The sequence below is a fragment of the Cavia porcellus genome, unplaced genomic scaffold (assembly GCF_034190915.1).
Source record: "Cavia porcellus strain 051 isolate PalLab524CR breed Dunkin Hartley unplaced genomic scaffold, mCavPor4.1 scaffold_32, whole genome shotgun sequence".
NCBI classification, from domain to species: domain Eukaryota; kingdom Metazoa; phylum Chordata; class Mammalia; order Rodentia; family Caviidae; genus Cavia; species Cavia porcellus.
In genome coordinates, this window is record NW_026947515.1 from 17,217,375 (window position 1) to 17,236,175 (window position 18,801).

The window sequence follows — 18,801 nt, forward strand, 5'->3', positions numbered from 1 at the left end:
GCGCGGGGACCTTTGATGGCGTAGCACACTTCCTTTCCCAGCTCCGTTGCAAAAATCCATCCCCTCCACCGCAAAGTCCGTTCCGCTGCGCGGTACACGTTCCTAGCTTGCCCTATGAACAGCATGAAGCAGGAGGGAGCTACTCTGGATGGCTCCGGTTGCTTAGAGGTGAGGGAGAGGTGGGCCTGCCGGATTTTATTTCCCGCAGTGACCTCGTAGACATACACTTGAGTTATGCAACTGATTTTGTTTCCAAATTCCTTCCTAACTCTTGAGAAGGTCCGCAAAGATAAATGTTTTGTTCTTGCAAAAGAATATCTAATTCGGCAGTCTTGTTTAATTAAACCTCGGCCAGAAAAGTGACTTGCTTATTTATTTAGCCTTTCTAATCCAACGTTCTATAGATAAGGATACTGCCACCTACTTTACCAGCATAGGAAGTTGAAACCACGACTTAAGGCGTTGGAGATTTAAAGAAATAAATTTACGTAAATAGCAGTGACAATAGGGACCAAGTTTCTAAGCGAGAGACTCCTTGGAGTAGGCTCACCTGAGTCACGGGCTTTTGGAGAGAAGAAAAATGATCAAACTTTTTGAAGCCATACGCTTTTTATTTTGCATTTACTTTCCGAAGAGGGAAAACCAATGTCATTAGTAGGAAGATGGGGAAGAAATGAAGTGGCAGGTAGCAAAAGTCTTTTATTGGTGCTCCATGGTGAGACTTAAATCCAAAGAGCTTGGTGTTAGCAGGACCATGTGATTGGCTTTTCACTTAGCATGCTTTCAGGACTTAGATAGCAATGTGTATGAATGTCACTCCTTTTTATTATTAAATTTCTGTCTGCAGGGGTTCGACTGGATGGGCTCCGAAGCCTTGCTGCTTTATTTACTCGTAACCACGGGCAAGTTCCTTTGTTTTTATTTACAAGTAGCATAGCTAGGAAAATTAAATGGGAAAGTGAATACAAAGCACACAGGCATAGATTTTATATTATTACGAAAGAACCTCCATAATCAATCTACTTATCTCCCAGGTCTCATGTCCTGATGCTGTATTTCTGTGAGGGCTGTGTATGTGGGCTGAGGTGAAGAGGATAGTTATTAACTCTTCACCGAGTACAAACCTTTTATCACCTTTGTTCCTGGATTTGGCTTGTCCTTCAGCTTTTCACTAGTAAAATATTGTGTTTCAATACCTAGTTGAACTGTCATCCTGCTCAGTGAAGCCTTCTTAGATCACTCCTTTGAATTTTTAGCTGTAATTATAGTTCACTTATGAAGTGTGTATATATTAGGGATTTAAACTCATGCCCAAAGGATAGTAGACAAGCATTCTACTATAAAACTTCATCCTCAGCCCAAATTTTTATTATTAACTTTTTATTAAAAATAGTTTATCTGGGCTGGGGATTTAGCTCAGCGGCATAAGCACCTGCCTTGCAAGCAGGTGGTCGTGAGTTTGATCCCTGGTACCGATAAAAATGAAAAAGACAAAAAAAAATTGTTTATCTTCAGAAAATGTGAGTAAAAAAATTGTTTATTATTCAAGTTACTTAGTGAAACCTCCTTGTACTTTCTAGATTAGAAACATCAGACTGCTCCCAGTATGTTTCTCAGTTCCTGTATTAAGCAGACTCAGGTCTTTGCTGGCCCGTCTTTCAAGATTCTTCCCCATGTATCATTTTCCATCTGCACCTACTGATTCTCTAGTTGAGCTCCGATGACCTACTCACATAATCCTTCATGTATGTCCGTATCTTCATAAAATTTAATTTTTTGTTAAAATATTTTCTTCCACAATGCTAAATTATTTGAGAGCAGGATTGTAATTCCTGTGCCCAATGCAGTTATTTTTATATAACAGTTTCATTGCCATATTCAACATATAACCCAGGCCATTGACTTAAAGTATACAATGTTGACTTCATTATGTAGCCTAGGCTACCCTGCCTCAGTGCTGAGATTATAAGTGTGTGCCACAACACCAGCTTACAATGATTTTAGTACATTCAGAGTTATTTAAATATCACACAATTGACTTCTCATTTTTATCACTCCAAAAAGCAGTCCTGTGCCCAGTATCAGCCACTTTGTTTCCTCTTGTCACAGCAGCAAGCAATGTTTACTTTGGTTTCTGTGAGTTTTCCTTTGCCAGATCTATCTTTCTTTCCTTTCTCTTTGTACCAGGGATAGAACTCACAACCTCTTGCTTGCCAGGCAGGCACTTATGCCACTGAGCTAAATCCACAGCCCTATTTGCCAGACACTTCTTATGAACACAGTTGTACACTATATACTTCTCTGTGATTGGCTTTTCACTTAGCATGCTTTCAGGACTTAGATAGCAATGTGTATGAATGTCACTCCTTTTTATTATTTTTATTCTAATGTGTTCATATATATAAATATAGATATGGTATCAAAATACAGTAGATTTTAAAAATTTATTACAGCAAAACACACTGCCTTTAATACCCCGCAAGGTACTGCCTCTCACTTTGATCACACTGATCTCATCTCATCATTCTTACCACTTTCTGAAGCAGTTAGGTCCTAATTTGTGAATGTCTTTAGTTGCACTGTTATGGCTACCTCAGTGTCCTGAACTGATGCAACCAAAAGCTGCAAATTTGGTGACTAATACGGATAGGACACAATATCCATATTAGCTGGATGTCACTGTGCAGGAGCATTCACATTTTTTATCATACCTCATAAGACACCACAGAAAAAGAACTTTCAGAACTGCTTCAAAAAGTGGCAAGAATGATGGGATAAGTATGTTTGAACTGATGGCAAGTATTAATGGATTATAGTCAATGTTACTTGGTCCAATATATCCTTTATTGCAATTTTTTAAAACCCCAAAGATTCACTGTGTATTTTTATCATATCTCGTATACCAGATTTTATTTATCTACTCATCGCTTGACAGACATTGCTTTCACTTCTATTATGAATAATGATGCTAATAGTGTTGTGTGAAGATGTTTTTACTTCTCTTGGGAATATGCTTAGGAGTGGAACTTCTTTTTTTTTTTTGAGTGGAACTTCTTGCTCATAATTGTTTAACCTTTTAAAGGAGAGCCAAACTGTTTTCCAAAATGATTGCATTAGTTTACATTCTCACTAGCAGGTATGATGGTTCAATTTCTCCAAATCCTAAGATTGTCCTCTTTTTGTCTAGTTACACCCACCTGGGGGGTGCATTGTATCATTTCGGTTTTGAATGCATTTTCCTCATGACTAATGATATTGAGCATCTTTTCATGTGCTACTATAGTATGAGAGTACTACAGTATACTTTTCATAAGTCACTGTGTTACTTTAGTAATAAAAAGAAAATTAATGGATTTCTCCACTGGAATTTATGATCACAAGCATCAAGGCCAAAAGAAGATTTATAGTTGCCCTTGTTCAATCACCCAGAACTTGGCAGGCAGTAGTCCAATAGTCAGGCTTGCTATCTCACTGTAACAGAGGAGACCATACACCAGGAATGGTGGGGAGTCTCACCTAACAGGAAAAGATGATTACTGTAGAATTATGAGGAGGCTGGAGTTTCAAGAAATTTAAATGAAAGTTTGACAGGCTCAGAGGAATACATAGCTATGTGAAAAGGGGTGAACATCAGCCCTAGAGTGCAAAAAGGACCCAGATCCATTTCTTTAGACGCAGCAAGTTAAATGTGGAATGTTGTGTTCAGAAATTGCTGCTTAGAAGTGCTTGTCTGGGTTGGAAATCTAGTCTGTTTTTCTACGTCAAAATGGCAGTTCTTCCAAATAAAACTTAAGGCTTTATTCTCACTGACCATTTTAAACAGCAAAATTTGTCAGCTAGTTTTAAAGAACAAGATATCTCAGGAAAATTTGAGTCACACAGACCAAACAAAACCTAAGGCTTTATCGTCATTGACCATTTTATTTGAACATTTTTTTAAATCGGTACTGGGGATCGAACTCACGACCACACATTTGCAAGGCAGGCACTTAATGCCTGTTGAGCTAAATCCCTAGCCCCTCACTGACTTTAAACAGGAAAATTTATCAGCTAGTTTTAAAAAAGATTCTCCAGAAAAATTTATTTTAGTCATACAGAAAGTTCTTAAATTGGAGTGTGTGCTTGGGGTAACAGTCCTATTTCCTATTAGCTTTCTTGCTGTTTTTAGCAGTGTCGTCACAGCCCAATCCTGGGGCTGGAACCCATGTGTTGACACAGGTGAGGCATGTGCTCCCCAATGGAGCCATGCCTGAGTCCTTTATCTGTGTCTGTTTATCTGTGTCTTATCTGTGATAAGATAGGGCAGATTTTACCTTTCTCAATCTATTACTTACTTTCCTGAGATAACTTCATAGGTGACTGAATCATCTTTAGAGGCTTCTTGTTAAGGATCATTGAAGTCACTTATCTAAAAGGGAGTACTGGAGATAAAAGACTGCCTGAAGTATCTATTAGGCTCAAACATGTGTTGTCTAACTCTGACAGCTCTCAAGGAATGAAATGACACTGGCAAATATTCCAGACACCAACTTTGCCAGTTCCTGGTACTGCAGAGATATTACTATTCACTCATCACTTTATTTTTTTCTTTCTTGACTTTCTTTGCAGTTATGTTAGAACTAAGTCTGGCAGATATAAATAGAAGGATGCTACTTCTAGGGTGATTCTACAAAACAGCCCTCTTCTAAGTGACTTAGAAGTCATATGTTCTATACGAGGTAGTTACAAAGTGGAGAAGACTTTGTATAACTTTTATTCTGCTTGGTCCAAATGCATACCCAAGACCAGTGGTGGCAAACCTATGGTACACTTGTCATGATGGGCTGGTTTTCTGTGGCACCAGGAATTGAATTTATGACCTTGTACTTGCCAGCCAGGCACTGTGCCACTGAACTATACCCCTAGTCCACGGTGGGCTAACTTGTATCATTAAAAGCTCTAAAAGATTCATCATTATGGGCTGAGATTATCAGGATTATAGTCAATGTTACTGTCTCAACTTTCTCCTTAAAGCCAGTGAGTTTGCTGGGTGTGGTGGTACACACCAGTAATCCCAGCTACTCAGGAGTACTGCAGGAGGACTGTAAGTTCAAGGTCAATGTGGGAAATTTAGCAAAAGCCTGTCTCAATACTTGTCTAATACCATATGTGCAAGGCCCTGGGTTCAATCCCCAGTACCACTAAAATCAATTACTAAAACAGGAAATCATGTATTTCCCATAAACTATGCACTGTCAGATCATATAGCATAATTCCAATGGAGCCAGCAGATGCGCAGAATTCTCCAAACTATCCACCCCTCTTCACAGACTCACAGCCTCAGAGCTCCACATCCTGCAACACAATGGCAGGAACTTATTGAATACTGATTTAGTTTGCCTTTCTTCTTTTCCCTTAAAGAGGCCTCCTACCATGAGTAAATAATTAAAAATAAATGGGAGCAAGTTATATTTATCTAGGACACATGACATTGGAATAGCAGTAGTATATAAAGCCCTTCCCTTCCTACCATGTTGAGGCACAAGTTTGGGAAACCGATTTGGATTTTGAAATTCCTGGTCAGCTGTCAGAGCCTAGGGTCCAAACACAGATCTAAAAGTTGGGAGTTACCTGTTTTCTTCATAGCCAATAGATTACTGAATACCTTTTTCTTTTTTGATGGTACTACGGATTGAATCTAGGGCTTTCACACAGATCTACATCCCCAATCATTTTTTGAGACAGGGTTTTGCCAATTCACTAAATTGCCTATGCTGCTCTCAAACTTGTGATCCTCCTGCCTCAGTATCCAAGAGTGCTGGGATCCCAGGCGTTTACCACCATACCCAGATTACTGAATTCTGATTATTTCATCTCTTACCTCCCATGACATGCTCCATCCTCTCCCTCTCTGCTTTTTCCTACCTCAGTTCAGGTTTTTATGTTATTGTAACATGTGATCTTCCCTTCTCACTACCCTCTCAGAGGCTCTCTCTTCATTGCCTACCCTTGTACAATGGAACTCTAGTCATGAATTCCCTCCATGTAGAATTTCCAAACTTTAAAATATGAGTGTAAGGTATCACATTTTTTTCAAGACGCTCCCTGATCTGGCTCTCTGGCCACTTTTGCCACCATTCCTCACACATAACCCACCAACATGTAAACTCAAGGCAGGCATTCTTCATTCTTTGACAGTTTCTGAGCCTACCTCTGATCTTGAAGAACACTGTCAAATGTCTCTTTATCTGAATGTTAAGAAGTCTCCTTTGATACAGTACACGAAATTTAAGAGTCATGCCCTTGATAGAGTAGATGCTTGTCTTTTGTTAACTGAATAACTAACAAGTGACCAAATAGGAGACAAAAAGGTGAGTCAAAAAAAAAAAAAAGCAATGACTCCATTATGAATGGAATCATTATGTGCTACAAACACACCCCCTGGCCCCTCACCCCCAAAAAAGACAATGAGTGACAAATGTAACAGGCAGAGGCAGAATCTAATTCCTTGACCAGTGTTTGCGAAACAAATCAGGAAGGACTGAATTCATCACAAGAGGAAATTCATCTACATATGTTCAAATTTTATTACAAAGTATGATGGGCAGAAAATACAGTACTTCTTATACAGGAGGCTGAAACAAAATGAAAGGGTGAAAATTAGGTTTAATGTATTTAGGAAATGAAATAAAAGTCATAGAAAGAAGACTCCACTTTCAGGTGCCTTCGTAGTGCCGTCAGTGGAGATTCCTCTGCGTGGTTTCACAGCACAGTGTTAAAATTTTATTACAAGCCCTGTGTACAATCAGTCCTGTGAAAATAATATTTATAAGAGAAAATGGTTACAGTACAGTTCGGCAAGGAGCAGCTTCCTCTCCATCTGACCAGGGGATGCCACAAAACCTATGGGACAGAGGGAAAGTTTAAATATGTAACAAGAAAGTAAGTTTAGACACACTAGGCTAAAGGGCACAGAGGTTAGAGCTTAACATTTCAGAGAACAAGAAATCTCCATCTTCTACATAGAGGTTTATACAATCATGCTACAAATTCACACTCAAAGAGGGGATGAGGGAAAGTCACTGACAGAGGGGCCATAAAATACAAGGAACCAAAGCAAGTGATTCATACTGGACTAAAGTAATCTGAAGCTTCAGTTGAACAATTTTTATAACACAACCCAAAGCATGAACATTTCTTTCAATAGTAGATACCACAAGTTCATCTTCACTGGGTTGTCCCAAAGGTGGGTGCTTGTACATTCTCCAGCTGTCACACACTGTCAGTATCTTCCTTCTGGAGTTCAAACTTTCTTAGCTTATTTGTTCCTGGTTTGACATACCAGTCCAAGCCTCTTTAGAAAGGCACCTATATGTTTCCACATTGTAAAAAAAAAAATGACATCCAGAAAGTAGCCCAACAGGATCTAACCCATCCCATGTGGCCACACATTTGACTTTGACCATTAGCAGCAACAGTAACAGTGGGAAGAGGAGAGGGTACAGGTGGGTGCAGTGGAAAAGGCTCCGCAACACAAGACACTCTTGGTGCCTTTGTAGCCAGGGCAGAGACGATAACTGCCAAAAAGCCTAGGCTATAACTCATGGTGACTTTGCTTAGCTCAGCTCTCTTCCAGAAAACCCAACCTAAGTCCCAAGTATAGCCCTCCTCCTTCATCCTAGAGTAAAGGGAAAAGTGTGCTCAAAGGATTCTACTTCAATGGTACCCCTTTTCCCAAGCCAGAAGTCAGAGGAACTATCATATTCTCAAAGTGAGGAAAGTGGAGATGCAATTCTGGGCTGCCCTTCCTTGTTTGGTAAACCCTGGAGCTCCAGTATGTCCTTAAGCCTAGGAATTCAGGACCATGTCACAGCAAGGAGAAAGTTCTACAGTGTAACAATGCAAGAAAGAAAAAAAAAAAAGCAGTTAAGGTCTACATGACTGTTTACCACCTCTGTACAAACCTACAACTAATGATAACTATGATCTGGAATGGCTATGGGACACCCAATGCTTGCAGATTTTCACTTACCGTTGCCTGCTGCAGAAAGGGTTTCCTTCCCTGAGCTGTCACTATGTCTCACAGTTCCCCAGCACCACAGATGCCTGATTAATATTCTAAGAAGGGTGACCAGGCTGAGGGCATGTATGCACTCTGCAGTCATACAAATCTGAATGGTTCCCCACCTGAGACCTTACGTGCCTTTTAATATTTCCTCCCTTAATCCAAAGAAATACCACTGACTTTTCCTACTTCCTAAATCTTACAACATTTCAGATACAAGTTTTGGCAAAACATTGTAGGACTCTGAATTTTTACGTTTTTATTGAGTCTTAGCCGATTCTCTGGGAGCTGATCCTGGATTTGATGTGAAGTTGTCATTCAGTGATCAAATATAGCCCTCTTTAAGTCTTAACCTTGCAGGTTAGTTCTTCCTTGGAAGGAGAGGTCCTAACCCCTAGAGTGTAAAAACTCAACGTGTGTAAATGCCCTGGACTCATACCGTTAGGTTCTCAGGCCTAACTGATCCAGCCTTCTGCTGTTCAGCAGAGCAGGTCTGTTTGTACCCATGGCTTGGCCTGTTAAGGGCATCAAAGGGGGCATCACAGCTGCCCCAAAACCAGAGGTGCCCCCACAGCAAGCCCTACAACCTGTTTGAGGAAAGCAGATGGGAGCTCTTCAGCTTGCTTTTGAAACTACAACAGATCTGTTTCTGGAGAACAGCCAGTTAGAGGCTCCATATCTTGAGACTATAGAAATTTCTTCCTCAGGCAACAGGCCATCTGTTTGTATAAAGAGAAGGTGAGAGCTGGGACTTCAAAATACCAGAACCTAAAACCTGTGGGCACATATGGGTTTGCTGAAGGAGCAGAGAGTCTCACCTGGGCTGCAGATAGGTGCAGAGGAACAGGACTACACTGAAGGGCCTAAAGAAGCATGATAAGTCTGGGAGTCCACAGGCCAAGGGGAAAATTCATCATTCAAATCTATGCAAATAGCCACTGCTAATTAATTTTCTGAATTAATGTTTTTCGAGTTTCAGTTGACAAATCTCCTTGCCACTCAGACCAGGATTAAGTCCACTAAGAACTCAGGGGACCAGCCCCCCATGCCCACCCTGCAGGTCCAGCCACTGCTAACCATATCAACTCCCATCAAAGAACTTCTCCACAGAAAGAAGTGGGGCCGCCTAGGACAGCAGCTATCAGCCGAACTTACTCCCCTCTGAGAGGAAGTCCCTATAATCACCATTAAACACAATTAAAAGCAGAGGAAGGGTCTGACCACAAACTGCTTGCTTTATATCTCCAATCAATGCAGTGAAAATCTGGTGGTAAATGCAGCAGATGGCCACCCAGAATCCCACAACAAAAAGAGCAACGAAGATGCTCAAAGGGAGAAATACCCCAACAATAAAATCTTTTCCTTTGGGATAAGCCTCCGTGTAGTAGAGCAAGCTATGACTTCTGCTATAAAACTACATCAGTTGTGGAAAGGAAAGACTCTGCCAGAAAAGTTTAAAGAGCCAGAAGAATACAGTTAACTTATTTCTTAAGCAGGTGAGAGCCTAGGTGAACAAAACCATTGGCTGTAGGCTTACTACCCTCCTAATCTCAGATGAACAACTCAGAAGGTCCCAAAAACCTTCAGGCACTTAGACACAGCATGATAAGCCAGGCAAACTCTTTTCAGTGTAAGTCCCAAATTCTGCTCCCCCCAAGAACTCATCTAAAATCAGAATTACATGTAAGTCCCCTCCATGAAACCTATTTATGTAACGGAAAAAGACACTTGCAGCCTGTAAGTCAACAAGTAACAGAAGACTACAAGTTCAATACTGCTCAGAAAGAAGGGATGAGGAGTTTGACAGGGGTGAGTAGACTTTTTCTTGGACTGACTCTGGGGCCTATGATTCTTCTGAAGCTAGTTACTTGATGTCTCAGGGTATCACATCCAGTTAGTCCACCCCCCAAAACAGCTGCCTGTCTCTCTGTTTCTGAAGAACTCATACAGTGTCAGAGTGTCTTTTCCTCTCAGAAAGACTCTCACTCAGAGCACTCAATCCAAAGAGGGACCAATATTCCACCAGCCACAGGAAACTCAATAAACCGAAACACCAAAGTTCAGCTTAGAGATCTTTCTTGCTTATCATACAAGTCCCAGAATGGAGTGGCCTGGGATTTATAACTAAAGGGAAAACCAAACTCTGAAACTCTGTACTGTATCCATGCTCTAAGTTCAGCTTTCCTGAAGTGATTCCTCTCCAGCCTGCCCCACTACCCCAATCAGCTGCTTAGCTCAGCTCTAGCAAATGCCTAGAAGACACCCGTGAAGCCAGACAGAGGAGCTTGTCTTTCCTGTGAGCCCAAAAGAGCCTTGAGAAGAGATGCAGTGAAAAAATATTGGTGAGTTGGTGGACTTCAGAGCACCAGAGTGGTTTGGGACTCCTGGTCAGGCATGTGCCACTCCAGCAATGACGCCGGAAGGCAAACTGTGCACAGGGTCAAGGATCCAGTGCCTGCTCCAGGCACTGAGAAAAGAGAGAAAGATGCAAAACAAAGGGACTATAAAAACCAAAGAAGAAACCAGAAGAGCAATATTACTTTCATTAAAAAATTAGCCTGATAGATAAAAAATATACAAAGTTGAGATTTGTTAAAGACACTGACACTTAGGAGGAAAGACTACTTCAAGTTGGTATTTGTTCCCACTTAAGTGCTAACACGAACACAGACAGGGACAAGATATGAACCACTGCCTTTGGCAGCAAACAGACACTGGGGCAGATGGATACAAACAGAGCCAGTGCTTGTACTGCTCATTAACAACAGCTGACAAACAAATACATAGACATATTTAATTGAAGAAACAAAGGAAAAAAGAAATGAGAGAGAAATGTTAAAACTCAGCTCTGGGCCGAGGAGAAACCACACAGCACTGAGTCTGGCACAAAGAATGTCAAGTGACTGGCCAGACACTCACAGAGCAGCTTCTGGAAACAGTGGGTGCAAAGCAAAGAATGACATACTGGCCACTGGAAATATGTTTCTTCTTACTTGGAGTGGGGCCGAGGTGGGAAACACACAAGCCCCAGCCATGTGGGTAAGTCGCCACCAACACTACACTCTGAGGATCTCCAGGCAGTTGTTGTAGCAAATGGCGATCCAGTCAGGCTGAGTGGATGCCCACTGCACATTGTTGATCTCTCCTTCAGCTGTGTAGGCCAGAATAGGGTCCTCGATGGCTCGGGGCATTTGCTGGATGTCCCAGATGAGAGCCTGATGGTCATCCGCTAAGAACACAGAGAGTAAGCAAGGTCAAATCAGGCAATGTGCATAATGATCCCTGCCATCTGGAGAGCGAGTCACAATTCATAAATATTTACTCACCAAAACCTCTAGGGAAGGGCTTTATTTTAAGCCCTCATTTTATAGATAAGGAAACTGAGATTCAAAAACGTTAAGGCATTTGCCCCAAGCCACACAACTATGCTGCCAGTGAGTAGCAGGGTCAGGACTCAAATCTGGCATTAACTTCATGTCCCAGATATCCCTGGGTTCCTTTAACCGTAACGTTAGGATATTAGATCTAGATGAACTAGACATTAGGACTAGATGGGCTCCTCCTCATTGGGGTCAGGCATCAGGAAAGGACAATGGGATAAAAAAAAAAAAAAAAAAAAAAAAAAAAAAAACCCAAGTCAGGCATGGTGGCAGAAACCTATAATCTCAGCACTGTGGAAGGCTGAGACAGGAGGACTGTAAGCTCCAGGCTAGCCTGGGCAATTTAGCAACTTACTGAGACCCTGTCTCAAAATTTAAAAATTAAAAAGGCTGGGGATATAGCTCAATATTCTCTCTGTTCCATCCATAAATGCAGTACTAGGGAAAAAAACAGAGTCCAAAATATGATGTCACTTTTCAGCTACTAAATAAAAGTTAAACGGTTAAACACCCTTCTCTGACAATTTGATCTAATGTAAGTTTCCCATTTTATGAGCAATTATGCTTCAATGAGGTGTTCTAGAGAATGATGACTGAGATAAAGTGCTTTGTGGACATGTACCTTTAAATGTTTCTTCCAAGTAAAGAGCCATAGGAAACATCAAATAAGAACGTATTCATTTTTAAAAAAACTATAAGCACTAGAAAGCCAAGTGTGGTGGTGGCACACACCTAATAATCCCAGCACTTTGGGAGACTGAACTGGAGGATTGCAAGTTTGAGTCCGGTCTGGACAGTTTATTAACTTAGCAAGAACTTGTCTCAAAAAGAAAAACAACAAACAAACCAACAAACAAAAAATGTTGGGATATAGCTCGGTGTGAGAGTTCTGGGTTCAATCCCTGGTTACCTTCTACTACCACCAAAGGCTACAAGAAATACATCAAAATGAGAATGGTTAGAATGGCAAAGTTATGAGTTAGTTACGCTTACTTTCTCTAGTCCCTAAATAATTTGCAATATTGCTAAGTTTTATTTCTTTTCTTCTTTTTCTTTTTTTTTTTTCCAGTACTAGGAACCCTAATTGGCCAGACTAGCCATGGGCAACACTGGCACCTACCAAGTCCACATCATGTGGGTAAGGTGCAAGACCCTATTCTCCAATGGCTTATAGATCCAACAGATGGATGGGTTAAAAAAACACGATATTTGTAAACATGGAGTACTACTCTGCTATAAAGAAGGATAAACCTGAGCCATTTGTAGGAAAATGGAAGCATCTTAATACCATAATGTGAAGTGAAATAAATCAGACACACAGCTTAAATATTGTATGATTTCTCTTACACATGAAACCCAAAATATAAAGAGTAAAATTAATGATAGATAATAAGAGAAGAGAAGATAGATGTCTTGCAAAAGGGAAGGATCTAGAGATGAAGGGAGGAAGGGGAGGGAAAAGCAATTTAAAAAAAGAATTAAGGTATGTTATGCACATGTACCAACTCTGCACAAGCAGCACAATCATTATGTACTACAAACATATATTAATGAAAAAATAAAAACTGGATCGGGGGATCCCTTTTCCCAAGACATTCTACGCCAAGAGGTCAGAGCATTGCTTTAAACACTCGCACTTCTACTCTCTGTCAACCATGGGTGTCACCATTCTCTTCTTCCTTCTCCATCCTCTTTCTACACACTCCCAGACAAAATGGGAGCAATAATGAAGACAATCACAGCCTGGGGGTATAGGTGGCAGGAGAGCCCAAATTACTCCTCAATGAGATAAGCAGACATGGACAGAGAGCCAAAAATAGAAAATGCTTCCTGCCCGTCAAATTAATGCTAAGATGGCAGAGAACCAAATCATTGTTTCGGTGGCTCCATAATGAACAAGGTTTGTCATTTAAAGGCCACTAATTAGTGAGGAGGGGAAAAAGCACGTTAGAAGGAAGGCTAGTGCACAGAAAAACACACACGAAATGTAATATGGCTAAAACAGAATGCAGTCTTTGTAGAATAAAGGAATATATTCATAGTGAGGGAGATGTAGCTGCCTATGTGTCAAAAGTATCTGGAAGGAGACACCCAACTGTAGTTAAAGGTCATGCACGGAAAGTGGGGCAAAGGTGGGACAGCAACAAGATAATGGTTTTTTACCTTGCTAGTCACTAAACCTCTAATTTACTTCCTTCCTGCAGATTTGTTATAGTGAAGCCTCAAAGGCCCAGTGGGATGTCAATCTTGGCATTCCCAACAATCTTGTTACATTCAAGAGGGATGCCACATCCTGGATCTGAGTCCCCTGTATGAATCTAGGTTTCCAAGAAGACAGTTTGACACACAGGCCTATATCTGATACGCATTGTCATTAGTATATGTGGAAAAGGTTCTGCCCACTGAGGTTACAAGATTATCTGGAAACATAACATGCTTCAATTTCATAGTGTAGGGAGGCTCTTGAGTCACTTTGTGTAAATCTCTCAAAACTATGCTTGGAAAACAGTAAAGAATACGTTTTTAAGGTGCCAAGAGTACAGATTCCTTACTACTCCATGTCTCCACCATGGTTACCTGCAGTGCAGATGTGGCAAGATGAATGTGGGGCCCAAGCAATACCATTGACACATGCTCGGTGGTTGTTTAACCTGGCAACAGGTGTGCAAGGAACTCGGACATCCAGAATCACCACCTGTAGAAATACAAGCAAAAGGTCCTGAAACTGCAGGGTATAGCTAAACAAATAAAGAAAAGACTCTATGTGACATTTTTTTTCTCAAACATAACTTTTTCATTTGTGGGTTTAAATAATATTAGACAGGGTTAGGGGATGTGAAAACAAGAAGATATAGTCCCTGTCCTGAACAACATGGGCCTTTAGACTGATAGGGAAAAGAGGAAGCAGAAGTAGGTACCATTAGTTTGGGTAACCACTGAGTCCCAGCAATTGACTGTGATAAGAACTCTGTATCACAGCAGGACAAAATGAGACCTTGATCAAAGCGGAAATGGGAATGTAAGAAGTCTGAAGTACAAGCTCTGCCAAACCCCTGCATCCTCTTCATCCACAATACACTCCTTTTATTAAGTAATAGACTAGAGAGAGGTGCTTTTTCTACACTTGCTTGAAGCTGGATGAATGTGTGTAGCATGTAGAAGGGGGAAATGGCTGTTTTTTTCCATCCAGCCCATACATATAAATGATTTAGATGACTCTTTAAATATTGCTTATTTTGGCTCTAAATCCAACACTCTATGTATTAGAAGTTTTTTTGTTTTGTTTTGAAATAATAGTCTTTGCTCTAGATCAGGCTTTCACAATCTTAGCACTACTGACATTTTGGATAGGACTTGGGGTATATCCTATGCATTATAAGATGTTCAGCAGAATCTCTGGTCTTTACCTGCTAGATGCCAAGAGGACTACTCACCTCCACCCAAGTTGTCACAACCAAAAATGTCTCTGGCTACTTACAGAAATTCCCTGGGAGCAACACTGCCACCAGCTAAGAACTAGTCTTGCAGATATACTAAGCAGTGCTTGCATTAGGTGGCGGGGCCTTGTTAGTCTACTTGTGGTGCTCACCTCCATTCCATCCATGGCCATAGTAGCCAGGTAGTTTGGGTCCTGTTTGTTCCAGCAGAGACGAAGCAGAGGGTGATGCTGCGGGTCTTCATAAATGATGGTGCTGTGCTCCAGATGGCGGAGATCAAACATTCGGACCGAGCCATCAGCACCCACAGAGGCAAACATGTCCCTGCCGCCTCCAGCTCGGCTAAACGCAATATCATACACCTGTTGGAGATCAAGTAAGACACTTCAGTAAGATTCAGATCTGTCATCTCTTTCACTATAGTAGAGAAATCTACCATCTCCAGTTCATCCGAACCTCAGCTTGTGACAAAGAAGCAAGTAAAGGAATCCTAAACAGTGTCTGTGGGTACTAGAACTCCAGAGCTCTACCAACAACTGTTTCCCAAAAATGAAGTTTATTCTGCTACACACATTGTCAGGCTTCTTCCCACTTGCTGCTTTCCAACTCTTCTTCCAAATGATAATAAAACAAAAGGCACATATACCCTACTAATTGGCAGAACACAAAAAACTGAGCAGGGATTCTGTATGCATAGGCTCAGTGGAAACCAGAACTAGTGTCATAATCCAAGCTTGAGACATTTGCTTCTGGGCGTTGGCAGCTTTACATTTATATGCAATCACAGGCACACATGATCAAATTATGTTTGAAATCATCAGTTTGAAAGGTGGAAGCAGCACTCCTGAGGCCATTTAATAGCAGTCAAGCTGATTCTGCTATGAAACTTAAACCTGAAACTCATTTTGCAAGAAAGAGGTAATAGCAGTTTTGAATTATGGAAGGTCAAGTGTTGCTCTATTTAGGATCACTCTTTTCCTAGGACATGTTTCTTCTCCAAAATGGTTTATATTCATAAGTGTCTCAGTTGCTTTATTGTTGCTGGGACAAAATACCCAACACTCATAATTTAAGGGAAAAGAGGTTTATTTTGGCTCACGTTTCAGTCCACAGTTGGTTGGCTCCAAGGCAGGACGGCATGGCAGAAGCAAGCAGCTCATATCATGGCAGAGAGGAAACAGAGCATCAAGGGAGAAGCCAGGAAGGGAGATACAACCTTCTAGGTCAAGCCCACAGTGAGCTGTCTCTTCCCACCAATAGCAAGTCAGCTATAATGTCCCCAAAATCCAATCACTTCCCAAAGGTCCTGACTGCACCTCAATGAAGCTTTAGGGAGACATGACATAAACCACTACGGCTACAGCTCTCTTCGCAAAGCCAAGTCTTTCACTTTTGCAATTCTGAGCCTGAGAAGGGTAAGACCTTTTTGATTCCTCATACACTCTGAATGCATCCTTTCTACTAAACTGTTATAAAGAATTTGGCTTCATTTTAATAACTGTTTTAGTAACCAAACTCAACTCTGCTCCATCTTTGCAGAAGCCTACTTTCTGGCAAAACTGAAAACTTTTAACATCATTCAGCTATGCCATTTGTACTTGATTCTCAAGGTAGAGCTGGCTAAAAGCCCTCAACAATACCATACCATAGCCTAAATGTTAGGCTGCCTTGAAATTTCCTCTGCCAGCTTAATGTGCCCTTAATCTAACCCTTAATCTAAGTTTCCTGTGGTCTCGGGACATGAGCAAAACATAGACAAGTTTTCTGCCAGAGCACAACACATGTGGCTGCTGTCCAACTGCCAACAAAGCCCTGCTTCCTTCCTAAAACCTTCGAGCCAAGGCTTTTCTATTTGCCTTTTTTTTTTTTTTTTTAAAATCAGCATTCCAGTCATCTGAGCTCTGACCAGAATCTCCCATTAAGCTTGGCTTACAGCATTCTAGAACTGCTTCTCCTGCTGGCATCTCCAGACTTAAAATCCTCAGATAAGCCAGTTCCAAAGACTCCTGAATCACATGGTCAGGTTGTCTCACAGCAATGACCTCATTTCTCTGGTACCAAAATCTGTTTTGGTCACTTTCTTCATTGCTGGGCCAAAATACCTGACACCCACAACTTAAAGGAGAGGTTTCTTTTGGCTCACAGTTTGTAAGGTTTCAGCCCACAGCTGACTGGCTGCAAGGCAGTACAGCATGGCAGAGGGACACAGCTAAGAACTGTTCATGCAAGCTGGCCAAGAAATGAGAATCTGTGTCAAAGGAGAAGCCAGGGATGGAGATAGGCCACACACATAGTGACCAACTTTTCCAACCAGACCCTGCCTTCTCACAAGCAGTCAGTTAGAAATCCATATAATCGGATCACCTTCCCAAAGCCCCACCTTTGGGCATACAAGGCTTTGAGAGAATATTTAGATAACCATAACAATAAGTGAGTCAATTTAGATTTCAAACACTTTTCTGCATTTATAATTTTCTGCAAACATTTTGTCTAACTAATGTCTAGGAGAAACAGAGGCAGGGAACAATAAAGAGCTTCAGAGACAGAGAGGGACTAAGAGAGATAGATAAAACTCTAGAGTCAGACAAGTGAAGAGATACAGAAACAGTAAAGTCCCATGTTGGGCTTGGTGGCCCATGTCCACAATTTCACCTACTTGGGAGGCTAAGGCAGAAAGATGCCAAGTTTAAACCCAATCTAGGTCACTCAGCAAGACTCACAAAATAAAAACCAAAACGGTTGAAGATACAGCTTAGTGGTACAGCACTCCTGGGTTTGTTCTTAAAACAAAACAAAACAAATTGGCATGGTAGCTCATGCCTGTAATACTGCACTTGATAGAGAGGTTACAGCAAGAGAATGAGTTTGAGACCAGCCTGGGCTACATAGTGAGTTTGAGTCCAGCCTGGACTACATAGTAAGACCCTGTATCAAATAAACAAAACAAAAATCCCAAACAAAACCTACCTTCTGCAGTCAAAAATAATAAAGATAGCTGACTTCTGAGGACACATGAGTAGAATTTCTTATTAAACACTGCAGCTTTTATACTCGGGTTTAGCCTATTCAGGTACACTAGCAAATTAAGATCCATTTCTATTTAACCTTCTGAATTCCTTTCTCTCTAGCAGATAATAAAGAAATTATGCTTCTCTTTAGTAATTAATGAGTTCAAAAGGGAAGTAGGTCAGTCATCAACAAGAGGCTCCCAGGCCTGACAGCCCCAGCAGATCACGGCTTGTCCAGCTATTTCAGGCAGATGCAGCAGTACATGCATCCCATGGTACCATCTCTGAATACTCTCAGGTGAGACATCATAGGTGCCCAGGAGCAGTGTGACACAGTGCACAAAGTTCTCTTTGCTTTAAATGACTGGTCCTTTATCCATGTGTCGTTTGTCAGGAAAAAAAGTGAGTAATAATTCTCAAGTGTATTAAACTCTCCTCTATGCCCACCTGCCAGGCATCCAAGAAAGCATCCCAAATAAGTCTTTCCTTAAATTCAGAGAAAAGGAGTGAGGAAAATCAAGGTGCAAGATCTGCTTGCCTCAGAACCACCATCCTCAGGTTCCTTTCTTCAAGGCCAGGTGCTGGTCTGGGGTCTATCTGCTAAGATCCATTGCAGACTGTCCTTCCTGCTCCTTTCTGTTCACAAGAGAACTGACTCTTACAGGCTAAGTTTGGCAGGGTCTTAGGTCTGCTGACGGTTTCTAGATGGTTCAGCCATGGGAAGCCCTGGTGGGAAACTGGATGGTGGGAAGCAGGGAAAAAAGCTAAGTACTTCTCCTCCTCACTCTGTCCCCAAAGTGTCTTTGCCAGTTAAACTCATCCCCTGGACCCTAGAAACCCTGTGTCCTCTACTGGGCTTTCTGGCTTCTAGGTAACGACAGCTTCCTGCTGCTCCTATTTTCTCCATTAGTTTACTGCTGCCTCATCCGTGT

At 41.3% G+C, this 18,801-nt stretch overlaps 1 protein-coding gene and 1 long non-coding RNA gene across 4 annotated transcripts in view; one reads left to right on the plus strand and one right to left on the minus strand.

The window, feature by feature from the left end:
* The first annotated feature begins 67 nt into the window (after positions 1 to 67).
* On the plus strand, positions 68 to 969 carry LOC134474458 (uncharacterized). The gene is made up of 2 exons (XR_010045353.1): positions 68 to 168; positions 848 to 969. It is a non-coding gene; the product is annotated as an uncharacterized LOC134474458 (long non-coding RNA).
* A 5,573-nt stretch (positions 970 to 6,542) lies between these two features.
* Positions 6,543 to 18,801, minus strand: part of Dcaf7 (DDB1 and CUL4 associated factor 7) — a 30,263-nt gene continuing 18,004 nt past the window's right edge. The window contains exons 5-8 of one of the 3 annotated variants that reach the window (XR_216214.4): positions 15,014 to 15,223; positions 14,002 to 14,119; positions 11,038 to 11,273; positions 6,543 to 6,614 (exon numbers count right to left, since the gene is read on the minus strand). Coding sequence is in view for 1 of the 3 variants with exons in the window: in XM_003465922.5 (XP_003465970.1) it covers positions 11,101 to 11,273; positions 14,002 to 14,119; positions 15,014 to 15,223 (501 nt within the window). In the remaining 2 variants the exon portion in view is untranslated. Of the gene's footprint in view, positions 11,274 to 14,001; positions 14,120 to 15,013; positions 15,224 to 18,801 lie in introns of all 3 variants that reach the window. The other 2 variants (XR_216213.4, XM_003465922.5) reach the window with 2 other exon arrangements.